This window comes from Patiria miniata, unplaced genomic scaffold (assembly GCF_015706575.1).
Source record: "Patiria miniata isolate m_02_andy unplaced genomic scaffold, ASM1570657v1 HiC_scaffold_17, whole genome shotgun sequence".
Taxonomy (NCBI): Eukaryota; Metazoa; Echinodermata; class Asteroidea; order Valvatida; family Asterinidae; genus Patiria; species Patiria miniata.
In genome coordinates, this window is record NW_024037055.1 from 13110739 (window position 1) to 13125471 (window position 14733).

A 14733-nucleotide genomic window follows, 5' to 3' on the forward strand; every position below is an offset into this window, starting at 1 on the left:
CACCAGGAAATAAATCTGACGGCTCATCATCAAGCGATCGACAAGATTGGGTCAAGATTCTGAGCTCGCTAAAGAAGGTTGGTAAATTTGTTCTTTTACCACATTTTACTATATTAGTTATATATTTAAAGTGGTAATTATGGTTGGGTATCGCATCGTGACAATTTTGATTCTTTTTAAAGATACAATCATTGATTTTTTAGAGGTTTTTCTTGCCAAAAAAAAGGGACCAACTTCCCAACCTTCAACTTCCCAAGACTAGCCCCATAAATGTGGCCAATTTACTGGACTACCTCCGTAAATAAAGGCCACACCTCCACCATGGGTAAAATTTCCGTACTGGATCACTAGCTTGAGTAACTCTAGCCCCATAAATGTGGCCTATTTACTGGACTGCCTCCGTAAACCATGGAGGAAGGAATTAATTCCTTCCTCCATCATGTCCATGCGTAAACATAGGCCACACATCCACATGTACAAAAATCGTGTCGACTTTGCCAAATTTTGATTTTCACATTTAGGCTTAGTTTGTAGGATTGTTTTGCTTTAGAAGCATACTCACCCTCTTTATAGGCTAGTCAGAAAGTGCTGCCGTTTTCAGATGTCTAATTTTTGTGAAATTTCATGTTGAAATTTTGATACGCAAACGTGTAAAAATGAATCTGGAAATTTCACGAAAAATATACATCTGAAAAAGGCAGCACTTTCTGATTAGCCTATAAAGAGGGTGAGTATGCTTCTAAAGCAAAAAAACCCTACAAACTAAGCCTAAATGTGAAAATCAAAATTTGGCAAAGTCAACACGATTTTTGTACATGTATGTGGATGTGTGGCCTATGTTTAAGGAGGCAGTCCAGTAAATTATAGGCCACATTTATGGGGCTTACGGAGGCAGTCCAGTAAATAGGCCACATTTATGGGGCTAGAGTAACTCCAACTGACATGCTCCATATTCAATGAAAATGGAGCATGTCAGCTGGCGTTACTCAAGCTACTGGATCACCACTTTTTTTCAATTAATTTTCAAGCGCCAAAAGTTGCATCCTTTATGGTTATTCCCTCTACTTTCCCTCCTCCACTCTCACCCTCTCCTTTCCTTTATTTCTATTTATTGTTTTGTGCAACTATAACTTAGTATAACGCGTAAGCTGTAACGTATTATTGTTTCGACTTTTGAACCCACCCCGGCACTAGCCAAATGCTAGTCGAAACAGCGGCGGACTAGTCAAACTAGCCTGATTGGCGAGTCAAAAATGACGGGCTACGGCAAAGATGAAAAGACAGGAAGAAATACATCATCAGTTACATTAAGAAAGCAAATCTGTGTATTTGAGTGGTCGGGCACAACCCGACCACTCTTTGGATCTGTTACAACTGACATGTACAATTAATCTTCTTTCTTTCTTTCTTTCTTTCTTTTTTTCCGGACAATACGTTTCCGGGGGTTTTCTCCTAAACGGTATATGGTATGAACTTTCAATATATATCGACCCTCATCTGACGTGGTGCATATTACTCTGACGTCATGATTACGTCATCAGGTGTCAAATTACAAGTGATTTTATCTAAAAAAGTGACCAATTACTTTCACTTATAACTCTTGAACTAAACATTCAATGATGTTTGTATTCTGTAATCAGATAGACCATTAATCGCTAAACATTTTTTGTTGTGTACGTAAACTCGCTTGACCTTTACTTCCGGGTCTACCGGAAGGTCAAAGTTAGGTGAATTCAAAATGAAGACGTGTACCATATGAAGACGTGTACCATATTACGAAGATGTTGCAAATTTTGTTACGTCATCACGACGTCATCAGGTATCAAATTACAAGCGATTTAAGGGCAAATTTTGACAAAATAGTTTGCGTTGTATCTTTTGAACTAAATAGAGTATCATGTTCATTTTTCCGAGAGGTTGTAGACTATGCCGTGAAAAACATTTCGTGTTCCCGGACGCAAAACTTTGACCTTTACTTCCGGTGTTAAAAATTATCCTCTCCGAACTCTATCAGTATTCACTAACCGTTTTTGACTGATGACGTCATCAAACAAGAAATAACTTTTTGGTGCACATAGATTGTTTACTGAAATTTATCACACCGTTAAAGATATCTTTTTGAAATATTGATTGTACTTGAAGGGATTTAATTTTGTGATCCTTTTTTGTATATTCCTAACTTAACTGGGCAGTGTATAATGAAAAGGCTCTCCGCCCGACCACTCTGCGTTTGTAACTAAACAAACGCGAAACTCTAGTTAGGTGTTCGGCTTTAGCCCAAAACCTATTGTTTTTGCTAGGGTTTTTAGGTTTTTTTTTCTTCTATACACATTCCTTCTCCAGAACTGTGTGTCAAAATGAAAACATATATGAACTTCAATTGTCAATACATGAATGCACAACCTATACTGCAGATGTGCTTTTTTGCAAATTTTTTTACGTAATCATGACGTCATCACGGGTCACGTGACGTCACTTCAAAGTTTAATAAATTTAATCTTTCCATATAAAATCAACCGTGAGAGACCGGAGCCTGAATTTTGCGGGAATCGACGTGGTAATACATGATCTTCATTTTATCTTGTGCGCATAAAATCATGTGACCCTTCCTTCCGGTCGAAACCGGAAGTGCCTAATAATTTTAAAGTGGAAAGAGATATGAACTTGCTTTTAACGATTAAAGTGTCTGCCTGGATTGACCTTTCAAAAAAAATAATAGGTGACGCCATGAAGTGTTGGAGCGCCCTCTAGCGGCAGGTTAAAAAAACATTAGAAACGCATTTTCACTTGATGTCTGTGGCGAAGTTTGCGGTAATCGCTTCAAAATTAATTTACATGATGACCATAATGCAGACAACACCTGTGCGCGAAAAAAAATTGATTACGTCATCAGACCGGAAGTTACAATAAAAAGACCTTTAAACCTTAAAAATTGCTAGAAAATATACCGTGATAGATATAATCAAGATTTGGCTGTATATAGCACAGTTAAAATAGCTCTTGAACTTTCTGGTAATGATGTCATAATGACGTCATCAAGTATCGTATTACAAGCAATCAAAGATTTCTAGATTTAATCGTTGAAAATCAATATAAAATCAACTACTACAGATTTGAGTTTGTTTGTTATGGCAATCGATACAATATTGCAGGGACTTCATTTTTGGTATTAAGTGCAAAATCACGTGACCCTTCCTTCCGGTCGAAACCGGAAGTGTCTTATTATTTGAAATTGGCAGAAGATGCGAACTTGCTTTCAACGATGTGAGTGGCTGCCTAGGCAGTACTGTACAAAAATTGTACAGGTGACATCATAAAATGTTAGAGCGCCCTCTGGCGGCATGTTGAAAAAGTCAAACATGGATTTAAACATGCATATTTTGAGTTGATGTGTGTGGCAAAGCTTTCGGTAATCCATGGCCCAACACCGTGTGGTTGTTCCTACAACCTCTAGTGTATTTTTGTGTTTGTTGACTATTTTCCTATGCAAAAATTTGCAAATCCTTCTCCGGAACAGTTTGTCAAAATGAAAACATATATGAACTTTAATTGTCAATACATGAATGCACAACCCACTGAAGATGTGCTTTTTTGCAATTATGTCATTATGACGTCAGAACGGGTCACGTGACGTCACTTCAAAAAATAATCAATTTAATCGTTGAAATTCAATATAAAATCAACCGTCAGACCGCAACTTGAATTTTGCGGGAATCCACATGATTAGACATGACTTTCAATTTATCTTGTGCGTGCAAAATCACCTGACCCCTCCTTCCGGTCCAAACCGGAAGTGCCTAATAATTTTAAAAGGGAAAAAGATATGAACTTGCTTTTAACGATGTTAGTGTGTGGATGGTTGACATTTAAAAAAACGTGATCGGTGATGCCATGAACAGTTCGAGCGCCCTCTAGCGGCAGGTTAAAAAAATGTCCAAAACGAATTTTTAAGTGGATGTCTATGGCGAAATTTGTGGTAATCGCCCTAAAATGAATATACATGATGACCTTAATGCAGACAAGACCTGTATGCGCAAAACAAATTGACTACGTCATCAGACCGGAATTTAAAGGAAAAATACCTTTTTTCCTTTGAACCTTCCTGGAAAATCAACCCTGAGGAATTTAATCTCTTTTTGTTGGTTAAATGGCAGATTAGAAATAGGTCTAAAACTTCCTCATGTTTCGTGCCAATAAGTGACAATTTAGATGTCATGCAGCCCCCTTGAAATGTGAAGTTGACCACACCTACGTCTTGAAACGTTTGTTCCGGACAGAAAAATTTATGAATGAACGTTTGTTTACATTCATTGCAAGTGCCGATGGAGGGCGCTCTTTCAGTAACCAAGTAACGAACACGTAAGTGAAAAGCGACATGACGCGTGACGGCTGTTATTGATCGGAATCACTTCATTTTGGGAGAACTGTAGTAGTTTGAGGCCACAAACTGAACTGATAATTGACTCTACTATCAGCTGAGTAAGATCACTTTGATTGGTTGTGTTTGGAAAAATGGAAACATATAAGAACTTCATTTGTCAATACATGAATGCACAACCCACTGAAGATGTTCTTTTTTGCAATAACGTCAACATGACGTCATCATGGGTCACATGACGTCACTTCAAAAAATAATAAATTTAATCTTTGAAATTCAATATAAAATCAACCCTGAGAGACCGGAACTTGAATTTTGCGGGAATCGACATGAATCTTGTGCGCGTAAAATCGCGTGACCCTTCGGTCGAAACCGGAAGTGCCTAATAATTTGAAAGTGGAAAAAGATATGAACTTGCTTTCAACAATATTGGGGTCTGACTGGATTGACCTTTCCAAAAAAGTAATGGGTGACGCCATGAAGAGTTGGAACGCCCTCTAGCGGCAGGTTAAAAAACATCAAAAACGCATTTTCACTTGATGTCTGTGGCGAAGTTTGCGGTATTCACTTCAAAATTAATGTTCATGATGACTTTAATGCAGACAACACCTGTACGCGAAAAAAAAGATTAGGCCATCAGACTGGAAGTTACAATAAAAAGACCTTTAAACCTATTTGCTAGTTTCACACACCATTTTGGACCTCTGTTGGTAGCCCCTGGGGAGCCCTTATGTAAACCAAACTCCACTCCCTGCTCCACAGTCCCAGCGAGATAATGACTTGTGGTTAAATGAACTACCACCTGTTAGCCACACTGCTTTCTGGAACTATACTTTCTGCTGAATTGCGGTTTTATGCTAGCATAACAGTAACAGATCATTCTCAGCCATTTATTCATGGATTTTCACATTTCAACATATAAACCAAGTAAACATTTCAGGTACGTCATTAATATAATACTTTTGTTGGCCGACAGATTAAATTTAGCAACCAAATATTATGCTTGAAATCTCTTAGGCAGAGTGACCTTCGCTCCTTTTAGGAACCAATTATAGGATAAGTGCTTAAAAATATATTAATCCCTTAGGGCAGGCTCTCCAAAATGGTGTGTTCCAACCCGAATTGCCTATATGGTTGGTCGGGTTGGTCTTAGGACGAGTGTTCTTGTCATGCCGGCCACACACATCAACTCAAAATATACTTCCGATCTGATGACGTAATCAATTTTTTTTCGCGCATATTTCTTGTCTGCTTTAAGGTCATCATGTACATTATTTTTGAAGCGAATACCGCAAACTTTGCCACAGATATCAAGTGAAAATGCGTTTTTGACGGTTTTTTTTAACCTGCCGCTAGAGGGCGCTCTGACATTTGATGACGTCACCTGTAATATATTTCTGAAGTACAGCCTAGGCAGACACTCACATCTTTGAAAGCAAGTTCGCATTTTCTGCCAATTTTAAAAACTAAGGTACTTCCGGTTTTAACCGGAAGGAAGGGTCACATGATAGAAACTGATGGTGGTCAAAAGGTGAAAAGTAAAAGTTAAACAGAAGGACAATATTAATCTTAGGGTTTAACACTTTTGGAATAAATTTAGAATTATGAGCTTTTAAGAAAAAAAATTGAAGTGATAGCTGATAAGGACTGCATTAAAGCAAGCCCGACTAAATCTAGAATCCATCAGCCGTAGGTAGATACATCTTCGCGTTGTACTGAATAAGGATAAGATTTGTTGGGTGTATAGCCAGTATGAATTAACATGCAATACTGGCCTGAGTTTGACAGGCTAGGAAAGCAACATGTGATGGTGTGCCAACGTGTGTTCACGGTGGCCATTAAGTTAGCGCGCATGCACATGGAAGGTAAACCTAGTTACACATAGCAAAAAAAGTGATCTAAGGTTTCGCACCCTAATTTATGTAAATCTTTTTCTGCTGGATAAGTTACATTAAAAGTGAGGAAAGTATCGTTGAGTGTTCAGAGCACATTTAATGAGCACATTCAGGCTAAATTATTGCTTATTGTTTAATTTCTAAGCGATTCGGCTTAAAAATGTTGTATAATAATCTTACAACACTCTTATTTCGATGAATTGTTCGAGTTTCGTGAAACAAAAGTCGGTGTATATTTACTCAATTTTCTGAGTGAGAATCTGTTTTTGTTTTCAAATTATGGTTCCTTGATTTATTACAAGCATACAAAATTAAGCAAAATTAAGAGTGAACCATATACAGTGATCTCAGGTTACAAATAGCAAGTCCTATGAACCATTGGAAAAGCTAGTAGTTTGGTAACCTGTTGAACTTTCAGCTAGTGAACTTTCTTGTATCGATGGTACCACATGGTACCGAGACTGAAACGCGGATGTGCGTGCAATAAAATGTTGAGCAAAAACAAATCAACATTCCACGGATGTCACAAAGGCAAAGCGAACTGACCCCGGATGAAGAGTGAAGTATAATACAGTGATCTCAGGTTACAAATAGCAAGTCCCTTGAACCATTGGAAAAGCTAGTAGTTTGGTAACCTGTTGAACTTTCAGCTATGTCACTTTCTTGTATCGGTGGTACCACATGGTACCGAAACTGAAACACGGATGTGTGTGCAATAAATCATGTTGAACAAAAAACAAATCAACATGCCATGGATGTCACAGAGGCAAAGTGAACAGATCCCTGATCCAGGAACGTTTACTTTCACTCTCGACCCAGTGCTATATAATTTATTTAGATTTCCCATATTAAACTATTCAGTTCTAAACTGGGGTAGTTCCTCAGTAAATGTTGACAAAATTTTGTTGCTACAAAAGAGAGTATACGTTCGCATCATTTCTAATGCTGGCCACCGTGTGCATACTGCCAACATATTTGCAAATCTAAAACTGTTAAAAATTAAAGCATATATTAAGTACATGAATCATGCATTACTGGTTTAGCTCATGCTTTACGTTGTCATCAAACGTACATTCACACAATACTCAAAGTGCTTCCAGAAAAAAATATCCATGTTTGTTACAGTCGAACGTCATTGTTCAAAACAGTCTTATTAAAGGTAGAGTCCATCATTTGCAGCCATCCGAAAAGTAACTGGCGTAATTATTGTTGAAAAACTAACTTGGTTGAAAGATAGTAAGGAGACTAAACTCCCTGTGAAATTATTCTTTCTGGGAAGCTGTCATTTTGAAGTAATCAACGAAAGAAGGCATTTCCAACGGTGATTCTTAAGAAGCACCGTAGGAAAATTTAAATTAGTAGTTCGTTTTGTTATTCAGCGCAGCGCGCCCAAGTATTCGAACGACGCACACGCGCGCGCAGTTGTTATAATTCATCGGATCAGTGCGCGACGTCGCGTATAGTTGCAATTCAAAACAATTCAAAAACATGATTCAGCAACTTTTGATTTGAAATTGAGATCTTAGAATGCTGTTTTTCTCAGAATGTACAACTGAAGCTTAGCTGAAACTTCATCAGGTTAGTTGCTCAGTATCCTTCTTTAGATTTTGAACTCTTTTGTTGCTTCAAACGAACAAAATGCACAAATTACAAATGATGGACTCTACCTTTAAACGTGGTGTAAATTTCTGGAACAATCTGTGTGAATCTATAAAAAAAAAATCACCATCACAGGCTATATTTTGTCAAAAAAACCTACAAAAATAAAAATAAAACAAAATTAATCCTGATGCATATTAATATTAACTGTAATGTTTAATTTATTTCGTATTTATTACATTTCTTTTCCCAGGGTATTACTGGGTATAGAAAGTAACGTTATGTCTTAGTACCTGCATTCACACTCATATGCTGGTGTAGTCCTTTGTCCTGTCTGTCCCATTGTCTGTCCCTAGGTTAGGGTACAAAAGCCTTTTTGCTTCACCAAACCTAAATGTTGTCCTTTGTGTAATATTTTGATATTAAATGTGTACTATTTGATATTAAACATAACCTGTAATATTGTATTTCAACTTATTGTAAATCTTTGAAAATCAATATAAAATTGCTACAGATTTGATTTTGTTTTTATGGCAATGGATACAATATTGCAGGGTCTTCATTTTTGGTATTAAGTGCAAAATCATGTGACCTTTCCTTCCGGTCGAAACCGGAAGTGTGAGTGTTTGCCTAGGCAGAACTGTACAAAAATGTTACAGGTGACGTCATCAAATGTTAGAGGGCCCTCTGGCGGCATGATGAATAAGTCAAACATGGATTTAAACATGCATTGATGTGTGTGGCAAAGTTATCCATGGCCCAACACCGTGTGGTTGTTCCTACAACCTCTAGTTGTGACTGATTTTATTAACTGTTTAGCGTTAAAATAGCCGCAACTAGAACTGTTTTCGTCCAAGTGTCTTTCCTTTAAGAAATTAAGCTTAAGACCTTATAAGCCCACTTGTTTGTCATGTTGATTATGAAATTGAATTATTTTTAATCCACAGACAATGATTTTGTACTACTTGGTACTTGTACTTGGTACTTGGTTGGTTTCCTCCTGAAACATCCTCTAGGGATCTTGACTAGGAGGTCACGGGGAGGTGTCAGCACCTAGGTCGCGGTCATGATGTGGTTGTAGTAGTTGTCCCTAAAGGTCTTGTGCTTCAAAGAGTCGGTGATGTGTTGGGGCAGGTCATTCCATAATTTAATTGTCCTTGGAAAAAATGAGTTCTTGAATACAGTTGAGGATGTTTGCACTATGTTAAATTGGTTTTTGTTCCCCCTCCTGGATCTCTGTGTTTTTGGTTGATAGTCTGAAGCATCAATGTCAATGGTGTGAGTGATGATCTTGTAGAGTTGAGTCATCTGGTGGGTTTCCCTTCTATCAGTTAACTTCTCCCATCCAAGAGACGATAACATGTGGGAGACACTGCTCTGTCTGGTGTAATCTCCATGAACGAAGCGTGCAGCTCTACGCTGAATTTTCTCAATCGCAGACTGATGACTGATTTTATAAGGGTTCCATGCTGCTACACCATATTCTAAGAGTGGCCGGACGAGTGTGAAATATAACCTTTCCTTAACGCTTTTAGAGCTCATGTAGAAATTTCGTTTGATGAAGTTGAGGACTCTCGTTGCCTTGGTAACAGCATGCTGTGTCTGATTTTCCCATCCCAAGTCGTGTTGGATTTTTATGCCTGGTACGTGGATTCCTTAGTTGCTTCAAGACCCACTCCATCTCATAGGCAGGTTCACCAGGGTTGCGTTTCCGAGAGACTCGCATCGATTTACATTTGCTCGCATTAAATCACATACCCCACATAGTAGCCCATCCAGTGAGGTAGTCTAGGTCAGCCTGCAACAATTTCTCATCTTCATTGGAGTTGATCTGATGATATATGAGGCAGTCTTCGGAAAATAGCCTGATAATGCCCCTCACAGTAGCCTTGACCAAGGCGTTGGGCTTATCGATTCGCCGATAAAAAAAAAATCGCCGATAAGAAAATCCCTAATCAACTTGGCAAGGCATAATTAAGTGCACATATCAATGCCCGTGCGCTGCTAGTGAGAAAGTAACTTGTACCATACAGCAAGGCTATGCTTGTACATGTACGTACGCACGTACACACACGTACTCGTACAACAGCCATGCACACACAGCACATGCATGAGCTAGTCTGCGTAACCCAGTGCCTTGATGGTTTTAAGTTGACCCAGCAAAACCTATTACGGTAATGAGGTACCACCCCCCGCGTATACTGAATTCTCATTGGTCAGCTAACAAACACGTCGCATCCGCGAAGAAACGCTGCAATGGCGGCCCGTTGCTGTGGGTGAAAGTCGTTCAGTCCCAGTCTGTCCGAAGCAGTACTGAAGGCTCAAACGAATTCTGCAGGTAATGCTGTCATTAGACGATCGTTGCCCACTCAAATGGATTCATTACACGAGCCGAAAAACTCGAATCAATGTCAAATTGTTGAAAAAATTGACGAACATTTCTGTCTCGCTAAAAAAGACGCCATGATGACTAATGCATTATGCATGCCGCGCGAAGTCACATGATTCTTGTGAAGCTTACGATTGGTCAGCTTCAAAATGAATTAATCATACTATTGGGAAGGTTGTTTCATGTGATTGGTCCAAGACGAATCTACATAATCATCACGGCATACCCGCATATCCTGAAGCCCGCCCATTTTCGTCCAAAACTGGATGAAAAAGTAAAGAAAGACATTAAACCCGGAAAGTTGCAGACCCAACAAGGCGGTCGTTCGACAGGCCACGCGGCGCGTATATCCCCCACACGTACGTACGTACACCCACACGCAGAACATAGTAGGCCTACATTTACTGCCTTATTACACCATGCGTACAGTCCGTACTCACGTGTGTGTGCATGCTGGTTGTGTTAGTACCGAACCGTTCGTACGGACAAGGGTCGGTGGTACACGCACGTAGCCGCGTTGATTGTGGGTGCAGGGCCCGATTATCTCCCTTCGACAAAAAGCCGAGAGACCGCATTGAACAAGGCTACCCTCACAGCTAATTGAATGTCGTTGATGAAAAGGAGGAACAAGTGTGGTCCCAACACAGTCCCCTGTGGCACACCGCTGAGAACTTTATGCCAGCTGGACAATTCACCGATGACAACAACCCTCTGTATCCGGTTGTTTAGGTATGCAGAGATCCAGTTTTTAATCTTTCCACTGATGCCATAATGATCAATCTTCTGAAGGAGTTTCTGGTGTGGTACTGTGTCGAACGCCTTTGAAAAGTCCAACACTGCTACATGTATATCAGTGGTGATACCATTGTTGTGATTACGGGCAAGGTCATTGAAAGTCAAGATGAGTTGACTCTCACATGAACGTCCTCTACGGAAGGCATGCTGATTTTCAGATAGAATTTGATGCTGGTCGAGGTGTTTCATCAATTGACTGTCAACAATATGCTCCAGAAATTTGCAACACACTGAAGTTAGGGATACTGGTCTATAATTAGCTGGATCAGATGTAGCGCCCTTCTTGAACAAAGGGGTTATGTTGGCCTTTTTCCAATCTGCCGGCAGCTCACCTGTGTCTAAAGATTGTTGGAAGATGTGCGCAAGGATGGGGGCGATTTCATCCGCAGCCAGTTTGAGGGCTCTATTTGATATTTGGTCTGGCCCAGCTGCCTTGGAAACGTCCATTGATTTAATCAGTTTCAGAACACCTCCCTCAGTCACTTTTATGTCAGGCATGTCAGGGTAACTACTGTCGGGCAAGCATGGTAACTGCAAGGCTTCCTCTCTAGTAAAGATGCTACTGAATTGATTAGCTAGAGCCTCGGCTTTCTCCTTGTCACCAGTTATGTCAACGTCATTAACCTTGAGGACCTGAACACCAGAATTATTTCTACGTTGTGATTTGATATATTGCCAAAATTTCTTGGGGTCATCAGTAGACGTCATAGCTTCCACATGTGCACAATGAGCTTTACGGAGTGAGGGAATTTATGGAGACGTTTTGTTTTGTTTTTTCAAAATAATTTATCCCTGGATTCCATTTCAATCAGACTCGGTGATCAAATTTAATTTAAATTTAAAAAAAGCAGCTGCAATAATTCAACTCTGTCGTGAAGTAAAAAAGAAGAACACAAAACAAGACACAAGGCAGACACAAAACAAGGCCATGCATCCCGACCGATCCCATACGTACATTTACGTGCCTGCTGGTGCACATGTATGTATTGCATAATTCATGTTTTCCAGTGATGCGCCATGACCTCTGTGGCAAAATGGTGATAAGTGTACCTTCCTCACAGTATGGTACTGACGCTACCCACATACATTTTGAATGTGGTGCTGCAAGCCATTGTCCATTGTTTTTACAAGTCAGCTCCCTGTTTATTTCAAGGTCTTCAAACTAAGTCAGTTATCGTACAGCCAATCGTGCTCTGCCATACTCAACAAAAAGAAAGAGAATGTCCAACACCACTTTTACAGTATTCCTCTCGATTAATTTTTTTTCTCGATGTCTGTTATGAAACACCGTAGTGGCAAATCTTGTTATGAATCTGGTGTTGAATGAGGGGCTCACTTGATAATGGAATGCTGTGCCCAATGTGGTGATAGCTTGATGCTGGTCTCTATCTAGACCCGTGAACGAGGCGTCAATAACAACGCTACGTTTATGAGTCTAGGCTCTTGCTTTATTGATATATGAGAGTCCAAAATTTTCGGTCTAGCAGTTCTACCTATTTTGTATTCACGTTTATAACAGTACTGCTCCAACAACATGAACTCAGAAACCAGCTCTCCCCTTATACTAGTTGTCAAGATTTTCAACAAAATTATGACAAAAACAATGACATCAGTATCCATTTTTTTCCAAGTTGATGCCGTGAGAATCAATGCAGTTTTAATGTACAATGGTTGAATTTGACATCGTAAAAATGTCAAACAAACATTGAAGTATTTAACCGTTGACTTTCAATAATTTACACCATAAAACCGGAATACTCTTAACAGCTTAAAGCTTTAGTACCTTCCTAATGATTTCTCATGGTTCAATAATTTTCCCATCAGATTTCATCCAAAATGGCTGAACAAGAACAGTTGATGCCAACACAAGATGCTGAGAGACAGGGGCAGGTTGCTGATGGAGACTGTGCAGAGACTCAGGAGCAAGCACTGGCCTTGAGGAGACCAGACAACCAGGACCAGACAACAGGTGAGCAATAAACCCTGGCTGTAAGCAAACCGTATGCACGTTGATTCCTGGAGACATTTCACTGTTGACTTGTTCACGCTTTACAGTTTGTACGGAATTAAAATGCAAAGGAATTGTTTAAGTTAAGAAATGTGTATTGAAGTGCAAGGGGCTATTCACTTTCTTTACTTCTTGACTTCATTGAATTTTTTTTTGCAGGAATTTATTGTAATTGTTTTTTTTAAATGGTTATGATGAGTGCAGTGGTAAGAATAATTCCATCTGTCACCTCATGAAACTATTCTTTATGTTGCACAAATGTGAAACATTCATTATTTGTTTATACAACGCCTGAATAAATCCTTGTCATCTGATTTGTTAGAGCCATCAGAGCCATGTTACAGTGCCACCAATAGTGTGACCATGGAATGGAACTTCTATTTTTGCAGTGTAGCCAGGCCGTGGGTTGGGGTGAATAATCCAATAAGTCATGTGATCAGTGGCCCACCAATCAGATGAGGGGGATTTCTTCAGGCATTGTGTAATGAGAGACATTTTATTCCCGTTTTCCAGACATGATCCCAGTTGCAGCAGTCAATCAATTGCAACAGTCAGTGCAGCAGATATCTGGCTCTGGACACGTACCCATCTTCAACCCAAAAGATTGCACCATCAATATCTACCAATCAAAAGGTAGAAAACAAATAATTAATGATACACAATCTCTTTGTTTGCATCCACTCCTATTTGCTTATTTCTATTTAATACATGATTCAAATAGGTTTCTGATGAAATAGTAAACATTGTTGATATTGTTGATGAGCATAATAAAGCAGGACAAATGTCAAGGTCACTGTTTGTCTGTATACAATGATGTAGTTGCTCCCTCCAAGTATTGTAAACTTAATGCAATTTTGTACAGTTTCATCAAAGCAGAGACCTTTTGCTGCTTTACCAACCACTGGCCTCAACTAGAGATGCGTTACTGTAAACTTGTGTAGTAAACTTGCAATTAAGCATTAAACCTCCTAGTGTTCTTCACTTTGGCCAATGGAGTTAGCACCCCCAATTCAAATTCATTCTGTAATCTTCTGTGTGTTTGGATAACACTTCAAATTACAGAGCGGAACCCCCCCCCCCCCCCACACACACACACACATATTAAAGCGGGGAAATTGTTTGCCCCCCCCCCCACCCGCTTTTTCTTCCCCAAATAAAAATTGTAGCCTACTATAATGATTCTATTGCTCAGAATACATGTAGCTGATTCAAATACTCCAAGCTCAAAAATGATGTTTAAAAGATGATCTTTTTCTCAAATTGGTTTCAGTGGTCAGAAATTGCCTCAGATCACACCATAGAAATTGCTCTTCTATAACTGCATGTCTTCTCAACTGAATCCCCCATTTACATTTAACTCCCCACATTTTCAACCCCAACACTACGCCCTACCCGATCTATGATCGGGTAAATCAGCTTGTTCCCTAATAATGTGCTTGTCTCCTTTTGAGTTCGACAATAAACAATTGCCCTTCTCATTTTCGAATTGATTGAAGATGATGCACATGCATCACACCACTCTGGTCATCCATCAGTTGACATATCAGAGAATCCACCAAGTACATCACAGCAACCGACAACATCACATGTGGCCTCAGGTGCACAAGGTAATTATCAATGAATGTACCAACTCCAAACCAGATGTCAATGTATTCATTCTTTACAGACT

The 14733-nt window shown here is 39.4% G+C and overlaps 1 protein-coding gene across 1 annotated transcript; it reads left to right on the forward strand.

Moving 5' to 3' along the window:
- Positions 1 to 14733, forward strand: LOC119723889. The gene is made up of 4 exons (XM_038194785.1): positions 1 to 77; positions 12881 to 13025; positions 13578 to 13697; positions 14561 to 14733. Exons 2-4 carry the CDS (start codon positions 12893 to 12895, stop codon positions 14683 to 14685), a joined length of 378 nt encoding a protein of 125 aa, XP_038050713.1. The 5' UTR covers positions 1 to 77; positions 12881 to 12892; the 3' UTR covers positions 14686 to 14733.